Source organism: Siphateles boraxobius, unplaced genomic scaffold, assembly GCF_051911475.1.
Source record: "Siphateles boraxobius isolate OS27281-9 unplaced genomic scaffold, OSU_SipBor_1 29, whole genome shotgun sequence".
NCBI classification, from domain to species: Eukaryota; Metazoa; Chordata; class Actinopteri; order Cypriniformes; family Leuciscidae; genus Siphateles; species Siphateles boraxobius.
This window is the reverse complement of record NW_027508908.1, coordinates 13,476,462-13,495,535: the sequence shown is the minus strand read 5'-3', so window position 1 is coordinate 13,495,535 and position 19,074 is coordinate 13,476,462. Positions and strand designations below refer to the sequence as shown.

The following is a 19,074-nucleotide window of genomic DNA, read 5'->3' as shown; positions in this document are numbered from 1 at the left end:
CTTGCCATTAAGTATTCACATAAAAGATAAAATTATTTTGTTCTAAAACAATTTAGATGCCACCACAAGACTGGTATAAACTAAAGCCAAATTGATTTTTTTTATGGCAATGCAAGCAGCATGGATCTGGCACTCCACTCATAAACTTTTTATCTGTGCAGTTAGATTTGCTTTAGAAGCTGCACAGCTTATTGTGAGTCATGTACATATGGTAAACATTGACCTGCTGACTAGTCGACTACTTTGCTGTATGACCAGTTAACCAATAAAAGTAGTGATGCAAGCCCAAATATATCCACCTATTCATCAATATAGATTTCTCCCCTTACATTTACATTGATTCATTCAACTTAACCCAAAGCCATTTGCAAGTAACAAATACTATAACACAAGTGATTCATCATAAGAATTGTATTGAATGCACTGAGTTCATATTAAGTGACTTTTCCTTCCTGATGCTCACAGAGTTTCTCTAGGGGTTATTTGACCTTGATTTTTGGTTCTTCCTGCACACTGCCCTTCAGGTTCCATTGAAACTTCATCTAAAAAATGCAGAATGAAATCTTAAGACATGGCTGAGTATGTTGGTCTTTCCGCTTCCCGCAGGTCTCCTGTGATGGCCGGGGGCTTGTTTGCTGTAAACCGACAGTGGTTCTGGGAGCTGGGAGGATATGACACAGGCCTTGAGATCTGGGGAGGCGAGCAGTTTGAAATATCCTTCAAGGTGAGTTAAAGCCTCTGCATTGATTCCTGTACGCAATTCACAAATAATACATCCATTTTCACAAACTTTTCCAAAGCTGCATCTTGGTCTTTCAGACCAAAATAATCTAACAAAACACAATAAGGCTCACACAAGACAGTGTCTCACTCCAATGCTTTGTGCAATCTAGGCCTTAAACTGGATTCCAAGACACACACTCCAAACCACATCCAATAGCGCATCGTTCCTGATCCATTGCAAACCTCTAACTATAGCTATACCAGATTTATTTTTCTCCCACTTAATGTGAAGTGCTCTGTCTGTCTGTCTAGACAGTATTTTCTCATTCTTTTCAACAATAAAGCCAGAATGAGATTGGACGGCAGAGGTTATTTTCTTCACTGTGTTACTAACTGAAGCCTCAGAGCCAAATGCACATGAGTCGGCCAAAATAAGGCGGTGAAGATAGCGGAGCTGTGAGTCTGTGCGCATTTATGTTTGTGTGTATGTGTTTAGACTGGCTAGACTAGTGAAACTAATTAGATTGTGTGATCCAGTGATTGGCTGTGGCTCTGAAGTGATTCGGTTTTGATTAGCGGGGCCAAAACTGGCGCCGATGGATGTGAGGAAGTGTTCTATTTATCAGTTCTGACATACCTGCCACCCCACTCTTTTTCATTATACTCTCACTTGTGCTGGCACTGAACTTTGTTATTGGAAAACCATCCTCTGCACCTCTCTAGTAACCATGGCAACCGCAAAAATAGTTTAGAGGCTAAACCGCCTGTTTGAGAGATTTTTTATTATTATTTCCTTTTTATTCACAGCCTATTTGTCATGTTGCTATTTGTCATAAAGTTGTCTGGTTGACCTTGACATATGGTAGTAACATGCCAAACAACTCTCCATTTGAAAACGTAAAGATAGCTGCTATTGTAATACAGTGTCTCCCTCAGAATCCAATGTGCAACTACAAACTAAAATAAAAGCCGAGGCTGATTAGGCTTGGCGTCATCCCATTGATTGGTTGCCTGCCACACTCCGTCCAAGTTTCATCCATCTGTTCGATGTAGGCAGCTTTCTAAATGCAATTCAAGTCATCTTAATATCTAAAGTCCTGCCATGGTTGCCTTCCTCCATGCTTTATGATAAAAGAGGCTGTGAGAAAAATGTGAAAATTATGCCTAAAACTTCATTTGTTACATGGCTCCCTCATTTATCCTCAAATGAGGAATCTGCAGGGGCTTTTTCTCGCTCACTTTGTAGCATTGATGTTTAGAACGATTCTCTCCCCATAACGATGGGGTCTGTGAAGTTAGCTTGACCGCTAACCCACCGCCTGGCAGGAGAGATAGGTCTGTGCGGTTTGATATCTGCAGACAGCTCTCTCGGGCCCAGCGGGTGACCGAGGAATAGAGAGAAACCATCAGACTCAACTCATCCGACTTGAAGCCACCCTCCCCTCCGCTTTCTCACCTCCCTCTGTGTGTCATTGGCCCTGGCCGAGTCCAAACTACACCATGCCTGAGCCAATACTCGATACGGACAGGCACTTCAAAGTCTTGGCCTTAGTAGAACAGAAAGAGAGAGACGGGAAGGGAAGCATATTGAACATCCTGCTTTTTTTTCTTTATATTTCTTTTCTTTTGGTTTAAAGAGGAAAAGTAGAGACACAAGCATGAGGCAGTTGGAAAACTCTACTTCTTTCCTTCAGTGAATGCGCCAGTCGATCCGTAATTGGAGCCTACGGCGAGGACGTTGCTTGTTTCTGGTTCGATGGGGAAGCGTAGCAGTATTTCTAGCTAGTCTGTCCACATATTCCCTGGAGCTCACAAGGATGTGATGCATGAGGCTTTCTGAGTTTTTTTCAACTGTCTAAGAGAATGCAGGATGAAAAAAATACTGTGATGTAGTATAAATGTTTGAGTATGTGTGTGCGTATGTGCTTTTTCAGGTGTGGATGTGCGGAGGCAGCATGTATGATGTACCTTGTTCGAGGGTAGGCCACATCTACAGGAAGTACGTCCCCTACAAGGTGCCTTCAGGGACCAGCCTGGCAAGAGTGAGTAGAACTTCCACTATCCTTCCAAATGAGAAAGGATAGAGTGTTTCTCAACAGTGGCCCATTTCTGCTAGTTTATAGTGCTCTAGATTCACAATGTTCCTGAGATGCTCTTATTCATATTCTGTACACATGATAAAAGACAAATTGTAGGGAAAGAACATCACTCTGCTCTAAATAGTGTATAGAAAATGTGACTAATTAGCATATGGACACTTGCATTATATGACATGATTAAGAAAAAAACGATGGATGGATGGATGGATGGATGGATGGACGGACAGCATACAGTATATGTATATCCATTAATCCTTCTCACAGAACCTGAAACGAGTGGCAGAGACATGGATGGATGAGTACACAGAGTACATCTATCAGCGCCGACCCGAGTACCGCCACCTCTCCACCGGCGACATTACCGCTCAGAAGGAGCTCCGCAAACAACTTAAATGTAAAGACTTCAAATGGTACATGAACACTGTGGCCTGGGACCTGCCCAAATATTACCCACCTGTGGAGCCACCGCCAGCTGCCTGGGGAGAGGTGGGTGAAAAATGCCACAGTAAAATTGTGAAGATACCAGGGTTGAGCAGAATGCAGAATTTCATCATTGGCTTTTTAATCTTTTGATTCATGACTTGAATTTGAATTGAATCAGCCACACAGTGATGTAGAATTTGAATTTGAATTGTAATGACAGGAAGTGGCATACATTTTAAAGAATTCAACAAAGGTACATAACAGAGAAATGTCTATAGTCAAACGAACAGAAATAAGCAATAACACTTTTCCAACTTATAAACTTTCTTTGTTTATTTTTTTTTTTTTAGTAAATGAGGGCATTCTAAGAAAGTTCTTGGTGTTTTTGAAAGAATTTTTTCAAGGCTGCTTGCAATTGATAAAAAATACAGTAAAATCAGAAATATTGTGAAATATTATTACAATTTAAAATATATATTTTTTGAAATATCTCAAAATGTAATTTATTCCTGTGATGACAAAGCTGACCTTTCAGCATCATTACTGCAGTCTTCGGTGTTACATGATCCTTCGGAAATCATTCTAATATGCTGATTTGCTACTCAAAAACATAATTGTTATTATCAATGTTGGAAACAGTTGTGCTATTTTTGGGAAACTGATAGTCATTACTGTCATTTTTTTTTTTTTTTTTTTTTTAAACAAAGTCTTACTGACACCAAAATTTTGAACACTTGCATATACTTGATGGAAGGATGGATGGATATGATAACATTTATATATAGTTCATACCTTATATTTTATGTATTTTGAAAAATGACTGCATTCAAGGAACCTGACATTCAGTTAGTTATTGGATATATTAACAGTACACTTTTATTCGAAGCAACTTACAGTTATTACGGGTACACTTGTCCTGAATCAACCTGGTGTTGGTGCTCAGGGGTACAATGGAGGTTTCTACCTGAATCTTTCAATCGGTTTTGACACCCTTCACATCTCTTTGTTTACCCAATTACAAAGAGATGTGAGGGGGGTCAAAACTGATTGGTAATACATAACTTTTCCACACTTACTTGATTTGAGTTACACACTAAAGACGGCATGTGTGTGTGTGTGTGTGTGTGTGTGTGTGTGTGTGTGTGTGTGTGTGTGTGTGTGTGTGTGTGTGTGTGTGTGTGTGTGTGTGTGTGTGTGTGTGTGTGTGTGTGTGTGTGTGTGTGTGTGTGTGTGTGTGTGTGTGTGTGTGTGCGTGCGTGCGTGCATTTGACAGAGAGGTTATGCGGAAATATTGTTTGATTTATGAGAAGCACTGCCGGGTGAGTTATAACACATTTTTCGCCAAAGACAAGCAGGCGGCCGGTCCTCACCTAAAACTGTGCTGTCTAATATACAACGACATCACAACATAACTATTGTTTGCATCACTGCTTCCTAATCCAGAAATAAACAGAAGATGTGTTATACATTTATTACTCAAGCTGATCCAGGCAGACAGGCTATTCGGGTTATTCATTATCATTCGGGTTTGCTGTGCCAGAACAGTGGTTCTTGGGAACACGCATGGAGAGATGGGCCTGTCATTTCTCTCCATCTGTGGTTCTGCCATGTCTGTCATAGTAGGGGGTATTGAATATGCATGGAGTGATTTCCATCTTGTGCATTTTGATGGGCCTTTTTAATCACTGCTGAATGATGTACCTCACAGACATCATGCCTTAATGAATCCCCCCGGGGAACACCATCTCCTCTATTTTCAGTCCCCTACTGTGATGTGTCAGAAATGGCAAGTAATAATTTACAAATGTAATTAATTTCACTTCCAAATTAATTGGAGGGCTGATGCTTACCGTAAAGCACATCCGTCCATCCGAATCCAACTAAGGTAGTAATGGAAACAGCACTTTGGTTTCAATTGTTTCAGCGGAGCAATGAAACCAAAAAAAAGTCCATTAGCAAACAACATCCCTTCCCTTTCACTTATTGGCTTTTTCTGCATTAGCAGCATAAAATTGATGGTAAAAAAAGGGCTCTGTGGTATGCGGCTGGGGAACCTGCTTGGATGAAATTTATGCATGGTAAATATCTTCACTCCTGAAGCGAAATGATAGTAATTTGACTGTCAACCTGATAGCTTCATACACCCCGTTCTGGCCACCTGTCACCCCGCCTGATGTATTGCACAATAAAAGAGCCTCATTGGACTTTTGAAGCCACCCCCATGGACCATGACAGTGAGGGAGAGGGGTAGCTAAGGAATTAAACGGGTTCTTGTCTGCATTTTCAGCAAAGGACAGGGGTCAACGTCGATATGACCTCCAGCTGACAGGGCGGTGAGATGGGTAAGCAGGCTGTCAACCATTTGCCACTCGCCCACCTTCACACGTATATGCTCTCTTTCTCTCTCTCCCTCTCCCCCACAGCTGTTTCATTGCCTCTTCAATACACTCAAATTCTTTAAATAATCCAATCAGCAGACTTTTCAGCCACGTTTATGCTCCCAGCAATTGCTGCCAAAGGCTGTTACGGTATAAATGCAGTTTTCAGGCTCATTTCAGAGTACCCCCTTCTCCTCCTGTGGATTGAGAGGAAGAAGAGAATAGAGACACATGCTGATTTGGTCTGATTCTGCTGTATTTACCTCTAAAGAGCTTGTGATTACATGCACTCTTCTAGTGTAACCTAGAAAAGTGCATTCATTTATATATTTATTTTGTGGTATAAATTTTATAAATCAAAGTTGAATCAATGAATTAATTTTTTTCTGCATCGAAAAAAAAAATGCTACACCATGAACAGGTAGTAGGCACTGATTATTGAGCCTTTTAACAGTACTTAAAATGATGCGAGAGGAAATGTTCTTGCGGTTTCTTTCTAATCAGCACAACCTCATGCTAAATTCCAGAATACTTTAGAAAAGAAATGAAGAGAACAACAGAGGCTTTCGAAAATCCACAACAAACATGCTTTGAGCTTCTTAGCACATATTGGAACACATTTATAGTTGCTCTGACTTCACAAAAATGTAGTTTGGTAGTAAATTGGCTGCAAATGCAGAAAATTTGATTCTAATGCATGTCTTTGTTACCGTGTTGAAAAAGTCAAATAATTCATCCTGAAAACATCACACGACGGCAGGCGCAAGGAAGGTCCAAAAGAGAGCGAGAAGCTGCTAATAGACAAGAAAATGAATTAAACATGTTTTCTTTTTATATACTTCGGGAGGGTGGGGGTGGGGGGTAAGCTTTTAAGAATAAATCGGCAAGGCAGAGCTTGGTGTGACCTTGCTTTTCGCTTTCATTTTGTTCCATTTGTCAAGCTCGTCCTCACTCGATTCTCCAATCCAACTCATTTGAAAAGAAATCACAACTCAAATAGGGTGCACCATTTCCTTTCCCATAAATAATAAGCAGTAAAGTGTTGACCTGAACTGCAATAAAGACCACTGCCTGAGTAAGGACATTTCTTGTCTGATGTCCTCACCCGCCCCGGGAAGCTTGTTGCGTTTTGATTGCATTAGTTTTCAGCCTAGGTTTAAAGTCATTTCAACATTTCGAGTGAATTTTTGTCTTTCAGACTGTGAGCAGCAGCAAATGCATCTAGTCACCAACAAGAAAAATCTGCTTTAAGTCATGCCTTCACAGAGCAGAACGCATCAAGCAAAACTTCATGTTGATTTTTGCAGCCTACTAACTGATTTCCAATTACTTTCAACAGTCATGGCTTGCCAAGAGCACAAAACCCCTAAATCCCTCACCTCAATCGTTCAGGACTCATGAGCGTGAGAAAAACATATTTGAGGAAACGGGCTCCAACAAACACTCTGTAATGTTTCCTCTGATGGCCTTGGTATGCAGAGCACAATTTCGGCAGTGGAAGCTTATGCATTGTGCATGCACTACGCTGCATAGCATAATATGTTCCACCACAGTTCATCCTCTTTGTCAGGCCTCCTTTTTGTTTGTTTGTTTGTGTGTGTGTGTGTGTGTGTGTGTGTGTGTGTGTGTGTGTGTGTGTGTGTGTGTGTGTGTGTGTGTGTGTGTGTGTGTGTGTGTGTGTGTGTACTTGTACAACTATCTTTGTGAGGACCAGTTTGAGTTTTAGACCATTGGAGTGAGGACAAAGAGAGTAAAGTGAGGACATTTTGGCCGGTCCTCACTTTATGAGACCCATTTAAAGGCCTGTTTGAGGGTCAAGACTTGGTTTTAGGGATAAGGTTATAATTAGGTTAAGGGTAGGTTTAGGGTAAGGGTTCGGGTTAAGCACTTAGTTGTGATGAGTAAGGTTAGGGTAAGCGGCTAGAGATTGCATTGTGTCAATGAATGTCCTCATAAAGATAGATGTACAAGAGAGAGTGTGTGTGTGTGTGTGTGTGTGTGTGTGTGTGTGTGTGTGTGTGTGTGTGTGTGTGTGTGTGTGTGTGTGTGTGTGTGTGTGTGTGTGTGTGTGTGTGTGTGTGTGTGTGTGTGTGTGTGTGTGTGTGTGTGTGTGTGAGTGACCTTGCCCCAAGCCCTAGTCCCCCTATGTCTCCCTAGTGAGGTGAATAAGTGAGCAGAATTGGCCCAGAACTGCTGCCCGCTCTTCTGTGTCTGCTCAGGAGGCAGTGGCTCCAGCCGCTCATGCATTATTGAGCTGCACTGTGACAACAGTCGGTACACCTGAATGCCTTAAAGAAAATTAGGCGACCTGGACAGCTAATCAAAAAAAAAGAAAAAAGAGAAAAATGTAAGGACATGGGGTAGCGGAACTCTCTACAAGTTCATACAATGGGGAAAGTGCACACGTCTTTGTGAACAGGTGTATTTTGAATGAATCATTATTTAAATTGTCCAATTTAGCACTTGAACAGATTGCAGACCAAGGGTCATATTATACTTCACCGCACAGTTAGGGAAGAAGTAAAACTTCTGGCTAACATTCTGTTACCTTTAATGCTCACCGTGAGCACCATAGAGGTCATTAACCATGATTGTTATGGTCGGGAAATACTGCTTTCCTGTGCTCCCAAGAAACTCATGTGTAACCATTTAATAATATAAAACTTTTCAACCTGGTCTCATAGGAAATACGTAGGCCTACCTTTGTACACTTTTTTGCAGCGCCACAAAATAATCAGGTGCAAATCACTGCAGTTTCTAACAAATGAACACTGGAGGCAGCAAACTAGCAAGCACTTTTAATAATTTTCACATACAATTATGATTACAGGGGCGGTTTATGGATTAATGAAGACTTGTTTTCACACGGCACTTTGCACAATTATGTTATGACCTCAAAACACATTTTGCACAGTGCATGATTTGTAAATGAATATATTTTGGAGTTTGCATCACTTAACCAGCTCCATATGTTCGGTTTTACTGTCGTACTAAGCTTGCTCGATAATTCTTTACAATTCTGGTAAAGAATTGTACTTGTGATGCGGAAAGCTCGGAGATGAATCCCGTTAAAGACGAGTCACGATAAAAGAGCTCAAAAACAAGCTAAAATGTTATGGTTAAATGCCATTTTATGTCAAATTTGCTTTTGTTAACACTATCGGGTAGGATTAGGATTTAGTGTAGGTGTATATTATTTCAAAATGGAGCATTAAGCTTTTAGCGCCACTCACCGAACATTTCAATTCAGAACTGCAGTGATACACACAAACTTCATTGTACAACCCCAAATCAGAAAAAGTTGGGACATTTTGTAAAATGCAATAAAATCAAGAATCTGTGATTTGTTAATTCTATTTAAACTTTTTTTAACTTACAAAAGTACCAAGAAAAGTTTTCCAAAGTTTTCACTGACCAACATAATTGTATTTTGTAAATATGAACAAATTTTGATTTTGATGGCTGCAACACACCCCAAAAAAGTTGGGACAGAGACATGTTTACCACTGTGTCACATCACCTTTCCTTTTAATTACACTTTTTAATAATTTGGGAGTTGAGGATACTAATTGTTGGAGTTTTTCTAGTGGAATATTTGCGCAATCTTGTCTGATACAAGACAGCCGCTCAACAGTCTGTTGTCATCGTTGCCTGATTCTCCTTTTCACGATGGGTCATACATTTTCCATAACAGACATATCTGGACTGCAGTAAACAGGCAGGCACATCCCTTCTATGCTGCAGAGTGTCTAGAAACCACTCAGTTTTAGCATGTGCAGAATGAGGCCTGGCATTGTCTTACTTCCCAGGAAAGATGTCATCTTGATGGCAGTTTATGGCTCTGTACAATCCAAATACATGCCTCCATGTCAATGGTGCCTTCACAATAATGCAAGTTACCCATACCGTTTGCAATGATGCACCTCAATACCAGCACAGATGTTTGCTTTTGCACCTGTCGCTGGTGAAAGTCTGGTTGGTCCCTTTCGTCTTTGGGACTAAGAACTTGGTTACCATTTTTTTCCAAAAACAAGCTGAAACATGGACTCATCTGACCACAGCAGACATGTCCACTGTCTTCTAGACCATCTGAGATGAGCTCAGGCCCAGAGAACTCGCCGGCATCTCCACATATAACTGATTTAAAGCTTTCTCCTTGCGTAACAGAGATTCAAGTGGCATTTCTTAATGCAGAGTCAGACTGTGTTCAGTGAAAACGGTTTTCCAAATTACTCCTGAGCACATGTGTCTGTATTTAACTGTATTTAACTGTATTTAGAGTAGCATGATGATATCTTGTGCAATGCCATCTGAGGGCTCAAAGGTCACGCACATTCAACAGAGGTCTCCTGCCTTGCTCTACACAGACTGAGATTTCTCTGGATTCCCTGAAACTTGTGACAATATTATGTATGGAAGATGATAAAATACATAAATTCTTTGCAATCTTGCATTGAGAAATGTGATTTTTTAATTGTTTGACAATTCTCTCATGATATTTGGCACAAAGTGATGAGCCATGACCCATCTTTGCTTAAAAAGACTGAGAATCACTTTTACACCCAAACACGATACCCTCAACTATTACTAATTCACCTGCTCATTGTGGACTGTTTCAAAAGAGTTGGATAATCTAATTTGGATAATCCTTTCACTTTTATTTTGTCTCTGTCCCAACTTTTTTGCGATGTGTTGCAGCCATCAAAATCAAAATTTGTTCATATTTACAAAATACAATTATGTTGGTCAGTGAAAACATTGGAAAACTTTTATTTGTACTTTTGTCACAAAAAGTTTAAATAGAAGTAACAAATCACAGATTCTTGATTTTATTGCATTTTACAAAATGGCCAACTTTTTCTGATTTGGGGTTGTAATAAAACGTTGCCATATTCACGTTCATCTGTTCCGGAAAAAAAATAACTCGCTTTTGACGCCACTCGCTGGACATTTCACTTTGAAACTGTCGCGAAACATGCACAACGCAATGTATTTTGCAAAAATGTTGCCACCGATACGTTTTTCTAATGAGACCAGGCTGAAAATTTTGCAGATGCATTTGACATTCTCTATTCATTATTTGGCATCATTTTGATGTTAATATCCACAAAACTATCAAATCTCAACCAAAATGTGTTGACAGAGAATATATTATAAGGTCCATTACATTTGTTAATACAGTATGTGAAAGTGACATGTGATGGCCAAGTATGGTAACCCATACTTGGAATTTGACCTCTGCATTTAACCCACCCAAGTAAGTGCACACCCATTAGGAGTAGAGTAGTGAGTAGTGAACACACACACAATGCAAACGTGGATACACACACCCGGAGCAGCGGGCAGCCTTGAGTGGCGCCCGGGGAGCGATTGGGGGTTAGGTGCCTTGCTCAAGGACACCTCAGTCATATTCCTGCCGGTACTGGAATCGAACCAGCAACCTTTGGGTCACCAGTCCAACTCTGTTACCATTAGGCCATGACTGCCCCTAATGGTGGACTTAAATTATAACTGCATCATTGTCTGTGATTATTGAAAATAAAAAAAAAAATAAAAAAGTACTTAAAATTTTATGATAAAATAGAAATATTTCTGACACATTTAAGGAACATTAATATTTTTGTGGTGGGCCAAGTTAAAATGTTGGCAGGGCAAATACCAGAACATGTCCTTAGTAGCCTATTATTGAACTAATTAATTAATTCAATACTGATAAAGTTAGTTTGTAAATTAAATACTTATTTGAGTATTCCTCTCATGTTATCATTGCTTCTGTGATTGTTGCTATTTCTTCTTGGTATTGTTCTTTTATGTTTGTTAGAGGTTTATTTGTATTGATAGATGGATGTATGGATTGTGTTATGTGTTTTAACCATATTTGTTTTAGGCTGACATATAACATTCTGTCCAGGGACTATATAACAAATAGCATTTGGGGCTAATGCTTGTACATTTACAGGAATGTTTATTAATGTGCAATGTCCCTGTTAATCAAAAAATAAAATAAAATGTTTCCTAAATTGAAATAAATTTTAAGTTGAGTTTTCAATGCGCTTTGTGTATGTGGAGTTGCTGGCTATGTGGAGCAGACCTTATGCATACATGTATATATTTATCTTACAAACCTTTTGATCTCAGATGCCTTGTTATTGCATCTTGTTATATACACTGACAACCCCACTGAAAAATACAGCATTGCTGTTCACCAGCATAAGGTATGTCTTTCATGCTGGAAACCAGCATGGGATGCTGGTTGCAGGTTTGCTGGACACCAGCATGGGAAACTGGAATGCTGGTGGACCAGCAACTCCAGTCAGTTTTGCTTGAGAACAGCATGACTTTGGTCCACCAACTAGAACAGCACTAAACGAGCACTAACCAGCCTGGAAAAACATGGAATACATTATGCTAGATTTCCTCAGGGAATGCTAAGGCTAACTTTGTTAAATCCTTGTGCAATTGATAGGTGTCACTCAACAAATCTATTTTTCTGTCCGCAGATCCGTAATGTGGCATCTGGTTTGTGCATCGATTCTAAACATGGCTCCACAGGCACCGAACTGCGTCTGGACAGTTGTTTAAAAGAGGGCGCAGAGCGAACATGGGCACATGAGCAGGTAAGGCTCCTTTTCAGTACACTTCCAACATTACTCAGTACTGATTAGTATCAGACATGTTGGAATAATGTGAACAGCATTAGATGGCTTACTATTTAAGTGTAGCTTCTTAAGTAACTCCATAAAATGAACTGATACTTTAATTAAATGAAATCATGATATGAAGCGTATTCCTTGACAGTCTTTTTTGAAACTGAGAGAATTGTTGTTGGTTAGATTTTCACGTTTGGCTGGAGAGAGGACATCAGGCCTGGAGACCCCCTGCACACCAGAAAATTCTGCTTCGATGCTATTAGTCAGAACAGTCCCATCACCCTGTATGACTGCCATGGTATGAAAGGCAACCAGCACTGGAGCTACAGGAAGGTAATGCAGTAATACAGATACACTACCAGTCACAAATTTGAATATAGCTAATCATTCTTATGAAATAACACAAAAGTTTGAGGAATTACTGTATGTAGTGACCAAAAACATATCAAAACTATCGTATGTTTTAACTTCTTTCAAGTATCTTCTCCTATTACAGCTTTGTGCCAAGGGGTCGAAGTTTGTCTAAGGTTTCATTCCTACACGATACAAGCTGCGCTTTCTCGCTCTCTCGTGATCTCTCAGACAGCGAGTTGACACACAAACCTGCCTTCCCTCAATCACTCCTTTCATTTGCTTAGGATGAATATCATTGGTATTACAGAGCATGAATTTCGGCGTGGATTGCGCATTTTCCCCATAATTTTACTCATTCGGCAGATTTTGTGCTCACACCCAAAGTGCGTGCACATAAAGCTGCCTCTCAATGCTAAATGTAGGTTTGTTTTTTTCGCTACTTATTGCGCTTAAACAGTCAAATACACACAAAATAATGTAAAAAGGACGTCCGTTGCGAGTGTGTGTGTGTGTGTGTGTGTGTGTGTGTGTGTGTGTGTGTGTGTGTGTGTGTGTGTGTGTGTGTGTGTGTGTGTGTGTGTGTGTGTGTGTGTGTGTGTGTGTGTGTGTTGTGTGCATATATACATTATGTTCTAAGAAATAGGTAATGTAACAAAAAATATTTGGCTATAAAACTATTTAAATATAACACAGACATCTGACAGAATACAAGAGGGCATGACGTTATTGAGATAAAATCCATTACAGTCAGCATGAGTAATGTTTTACACCCAGGTGTTACGTTTTCATATCTCTTAATACATTTTCATACCATCTCTAAGGAAAAGCTGCACCTGTCTTCCTCCATATTCCCTCTTCACATCTTCTTTAAGAGGTCAATAAAGTATATCTACAGCAACAGAGCAGCGGTGGGACCAAACGTACACCTTGTTACAGAAGCCCCTGTGGACTAATACCTATCGCTCTGGGCCCATCACGGACGACAGAGCCTAATACAGAAGCACAGTTTTTCTAGTCCTCTAGCGATGAGTCTGAACTGAGATATTCCGTCTCACACAAGGGCTTTAAGGTGTCAAGCAAAGAAATCACTGTCATTGCAGGATAGGTCAATGACTGCGCTATAGAGAGGGGAAATATACAGTTGAAAGGAATAGGTGGTACCTGGAAGTGGAGCTGCCTGAGGCGCAGAGAACAGTAAATCAACCCAGGGGAGAGCAGCACAGAACTGGAGCCGAAAGCCCGAAGGCATGTCCCTCCTCTGCTCAGCCTCATCACTCCCTGAGGGACACATCCTCTATTTTTTCACCGGCTCTGTTTGGCATACTCAGTAGTTTCTAGCGCAAAAATATACATGCCCTATGTGCTGTGGAGAACACTTTCAAGTGGAGACTTTCTTTGTTGTCTTCCACTTTTTGATAGGAGATTGATGATCAATCCCCCATTCTTTCAATTTAATTTACCTTTCACCTGCCTCATTTTCTTTCTGCACTCTCAGAATTTTTTTTTACAAAAGCTGTCACTGGGGCGGTATCCTTTCAAAAGTTTCTCATTTGTATCTAAACAGTGCATATTAGTACTTCAAGGGTACATATTGGTACCAAAATTGTAGATATTGGTACCTAAATGGTACATATTATGACGCTTTTCCACTGCATGGTACAGCTCGGTGCGGCTCGGCTCGCTTCGCTTTTCCAGTACGTGGTACAGCTCAGCTCGGCTCGCTTTGCTTTTCCACTGCAGTTTAGTACCGCTTCAAAGTGGGTGGGATTATAGACTGATCGTCACCCCATCCAGCTCTCGCTGGATCCGCTCCTCAGCTACCAACGAGAGGAACGTCTGCACCTCGTCTACTGACCAGTCACCACGATTCAGCCATTTCTTTTTTCAAGTTTTTTTTTCTTTTTCCAAGCAAGTCGTTGTAAGTCGTTCAAGCAAAAAAATGTGCAAAGAAATAACACTGCGGTGGCTGTTGCTGACCATTTAAATCTAGCAGGTTTGGTGTCTCGTGTTGCAAATCCAATGGCACTGGTAGTGACGATTCTCTCTGACCAATCAGTGATCTGTAGTGTTTTCACGTCACATTTTAGCATCGGTACGGCACGCTTGGAACCTCAACAGAGGTGCTACCAGAGCCGAAGCCATACACCATATAGTGGAAAAGTGCCACAAAATGAGCCGTACCGAACCGAGCCGTACCATACAATGGAAAAGCGCCAAAGCGGGCCTTACCAAGCCATACAAAACCGTACCATGCAGTGGAAAAAGCCTTTTTAACCTTTTTAAAGGGTACCATTTTTTTCTGATAGTGAACCTATCGTTGTGCAGTGGGGTTTTGAAATCATGAGGCAAAGTCATCGGCTGGGTTTAATCCTTAATTTTAATCCAATGTAAATTAATGTTCCAATTAAACTTAATGTTAACACATTTCCAGGTTAAATAAACATTACTTAGTGCCTGTTTACACAGAACGTGTTTTTTCCATTCCACTGCACTACTATTCCATTGTTTTTACTTATTCCAAGTCATTTCAAGTTTTGTTTTGACATGACATGAAATGGTGATAACTTTGTGGGTGAGTTGTTTACTTACTTTTTAATTAGTCTTTACATTAACACCAATATATTTATTCATTCAGAGTAGGACTGATTTGGAAGAAAGAAATTGGCCAATCAGAATTTATAGCTTGAACAACATAATAGGCCAATCAAAATATGATGGAGGCTTCCTCTCATGTGACTTTTCTCCATTTATTCTTAATTACCCCCCATCAAACCCATGGCACGCTCTCTGGGGTCTGTTAAAACTAGATGGGCTCAGTGAAGGGAAGAGAGACGCTGCCTCACGCTGTAACTTTAACTGTCACTTTGATTTATACACAGTTTTAATGCCATTTTTCGTAATATTTGCATTGTTTGTACAGTGGATATTTTCTAAGGAGACACTGCCTCCCCTTTGCATCCTCGGAGAAAACGCCCCTGCAACCTACCGCCCTTCCCGTACATCATTTCTCAATTTCTCGCGTTTCACTTCCAAATTCAAGCCAAAAAATAGTCCGCTTTTCTGATTAGCACATTCCATGTTTGGTTCTTCAGTTCCACCCCTGTAATAAATACTGAAGGGTAGAGCGAGATAATGCAGGATTAGACCTCTGCTGCAGTCACAGTCACTGTTTCTTGTTTATTTATTGTTATTTCACCCTCCTTCTCTCTTTTTCTCCTTCCCATCTTCTTCTTGCTCCAGGATAAATCTTTGTACCACCTGGTGAGCAGCGGTTGCATAGACTGTAGCCCGGGTGATAAGCGGATTTTCATGAACAAGTGTGACCCCGAGTCTGAAACACAACAGTGGATCTTCCAGAAAGTCAACACCACCGTTCTGGACAAATTCAACAGCGCCTCTAGCTCATAGGACCTGGGGTTGTGGTCAAGCCAATCAGCTGGCTTCCACACATACACACACCTCCCACAATCCTAAATGTGGGCCTGGATGTTCTTACTGTCTGGCTCTGGGTCCCTCTGAAGGTTCTGCAGCAGTCTGAATGAGGGGACTAGAAACAAGGAGAGACATATGAGGCTGGTGGAAACGCATCCAATGATCACCTTGCTGGTCGAGGAGAATACGGACAGCCCGAATCGCTCGGGTCTAACTTGGGCCCTCATTTGCTTTCTATACTTTGAAAAACAGAGCAGCTTTACGAGTTTGGAAGTGGAGTCCAATGAAAGAATGTTCTGTATCAGTCCTTGAAGATTGCATGATGGATTTGTACTAAACCAGAAACTGCAAAGATTTTTTTTTTTTTTTTTTTTTTATTGCTATTTATTTATCTGGGATCGTTTCAAATGCATATTTATTTGTATTTATTTGGTGCCTTTCCAGATTTTATTTATGTGTATTGACTCTGTTTTATCATCTCTTGTACCTGTAGAGTCAAACTTGGGTTGAAGCGGTGAGTTGCTCAATGAAATATTTGACTTTTTCAATGGAATCTATCTTGTTACAGAGTTTCTCGTCTATAAATAAATCAGAAAATGAGTGGTTGTGTGTTGGCTTGCCTGTGTTGACTTTTGTCACACTGATGGATGATATAATGCTTACTGTCTTATCTCAAAAGTGATAGTTTGTCTCCCTCTGGTGTTGAGCAATCTGCAGAATATTTTTCTTTTTTGTGTGTGTGTGTTAGCTTGCTATTACTTTATACTATAAAGTTTATAGTATATTATTTGACCTTTAAAGGGGCCAAGCCATGAGAAAACAAAATTGCCTTGATCTTTTGACATATAAGAGGTCTTTGAATCATTTAAACATCCTGCAAGTTTCATAGCTTAAAACATCCTGTCTTCCCTATTTTAGAGCATGCACTGGAAAATGACATACATTTGAATAGCAATTCATGAATGATTTAGACTAGTCCTATTCATAATTTTTGGGTTTTTTTTTTTTTTTTTTTTTTTTTTTTAAGAGGACACTTAGACATTTTTTGGTCAAGTTAAAGCAAGTAGCAATATAACTGAAAAAAAGTTTAAAAATTATTTGAAAGAAAAGACACTGCTCTTGCTTGCAGTTTAAAACAAGAAAAAACATCCCACTGTGTTAGTGTTTCCTGGAAAGAGACTCTAAAAAAGCTATTTCAGAATTCCATGAAGAGTCGTTAACTTATGATTTCACTCATTTTTTCCAAAGCATGGTTTAAGTGGTGAATGCTAATGGAAAAACTAATACTTCGTTGTCCTGCATAAATAATGCATTATGGTGATTTATTATAATCATGTCATGATGCAGGCAGTGTGTACTTCTTAATTAAAAGAATTTGACCTTTCGTAAAAATAATTATGAGGGTTTTAAGATGAAAAGGAAGGAATTGACAGCTATGATACAAAAAGCAGAAATTGATTTTAAAGGTAGAGGATCGCTTAGCAAATCAAGATGCAAGGAGTGCTTGGCAAGGTCTGAATAAGATGATGGGTGTGAATTGAGAAGTGTAAATTATGATATTATAGACATAGATATTTTTAAATCGGTTGATGATTTGAATTTGTTTTATGGAAGATATGATCTGACAATAGGAATAAGGTTGAAGAAATTGGTGTTAGGATTCCAGTGGGGCCACAGATTCAACAGGTGACCCAGTCAGAAGGTGTCTTAGGTGTATTAGGGCCTGTAAAGCACCGGGTCCAGATGGCCTTAAGACTTGTGGAAATTAACTAACTGACCCTTTAACAAAATTATTTAGTTTTTATTAGATTTAGATTTTGTACCAAATACGTGGAAACATAATTTATACGACCCCTTCCTAAAAACGTGGGAGCTAAAAATCTGGGACTTTCGTCCGGTGGCCTTGACATCAATACTTGCTAAATGTATGGAAAGGTTCATTAGTTATCATGTTTAAGCCATATATATCAGAGCAATTAGCAACCACAAAGCAGGACGGAGGATGCAACGCTCACTATCGGTTGATACAATTGCTAGCCATTTACAACAAGCAAAGGCTTATGTGCATGTTCTTTTTATTCATTATACCTCTGCCTATTATAGTAATAATAACTCTATACAGATACATTTGCTTTTATAACGTCGTTTGGTTCTTGGTGTTAATTGAGTAATTGTTCATTGGGTCAAAAAAAAAAAAACGAATAGACCACAGCAAGTTTGTGCTCGGGGTGTTAAATCAGATATAATGTTTTTAAATAGTGGGGCACCTTACGGATGTGGTTGTAATGTTCAGTTTGCAACATTAGTATGATGTTTACGACAGTGATGTATTGTGGTACGTCTGCCGTCATACGTGGTGTTTAGAAGGTTTTGCATGAGCCCAGAAGGGAGTTAGTGAGCTATCAGTGGACAGCTGTATGTGTGATACCTGTTGGAACATATCGTCACAGTAAAGTATACTAAATACCCAACATACTTCTGGTCATTTTCTAAACACAAAACTAGAACATCACATTGGCGACGAGGATAAAGACAAACCAACAATGCAGTAAATGCAGTGCATCAGACCGGGCGAACAGTTACCAGCCGGCGTGCCGGGAGAGCCAAGCCCAACGTCCAGTTCAGGAATTGCAGAGGAAAGTATCCACATGACGGAGACTGCCCAGCAAAAGAAAAAGACTGTAAAGCATGCGGGAAGTTAAATCCCTTCGCGAAGCAGTGCATGTCAAAGCAAAGAACACCTGGAAAGGACTATGACACAAAACACAGAGAAAACAGTAAGAAACACAGAATGCATAAGAAAGTGTATAACATCACCAGCACAACACATACTACCACACATGACTCGTCTAGTAGTGAGGAAGCTTATGTATTTGCTGCCAGTAGCAACAGGAATGCCATCCAACCACGCACACACATCAGGCTCAATGGTGTAAAGATTGCAGCAATGATCGATTCTGGGGCCGCAGTAAACATTATTAGTGAATCGGTCCTCAGTACACTGAGACCATGCCC

The 19,074-nt window shown here is 40.0% G+C and overlaps 1 protein-coding gene across 1 annotated transcript in view; it reads left to right on the top strand.

Moving 5' to 3' along the window:
* Window positions 1-16,670, top strand: part of galntl6 (polypeptide N-acetylgalactosaminyltransferase like 6) — a 270,294-nt gene extending 253,624 nt beyond the window's left edge. Inside the window, exons 8-13 of the mRNA XM_077246669.1 lie at window positions 607-724; window positions 2,658-2,765; window positions 3,087-3,308; window positions 12,124-12,240; window positions 12,457-12,606; window positions 15,868-16,670. Coding sequence (XP_077102784.1) covers window positions 607-724; window positions 2,658-2,765; window positions 3,087-3,308; window positions 12,124-12,240; window positions 12,457-12,606; window positions 15,868-16,035 — 883 coding nt within the window. The 3' untranslated portion in view covers window positions 16,036-16,670. The remainder of the gene's footprint in view (window positions 1-606; window positions 725-2,657; window positions 2,766-3,086; window positions 3,309-12,123; window positions 12,241-12,456; window positions 12,607-15,867) is intronic.
* Window positions 16,671-19,074: the final 2,404 nt, after the last annotated feature.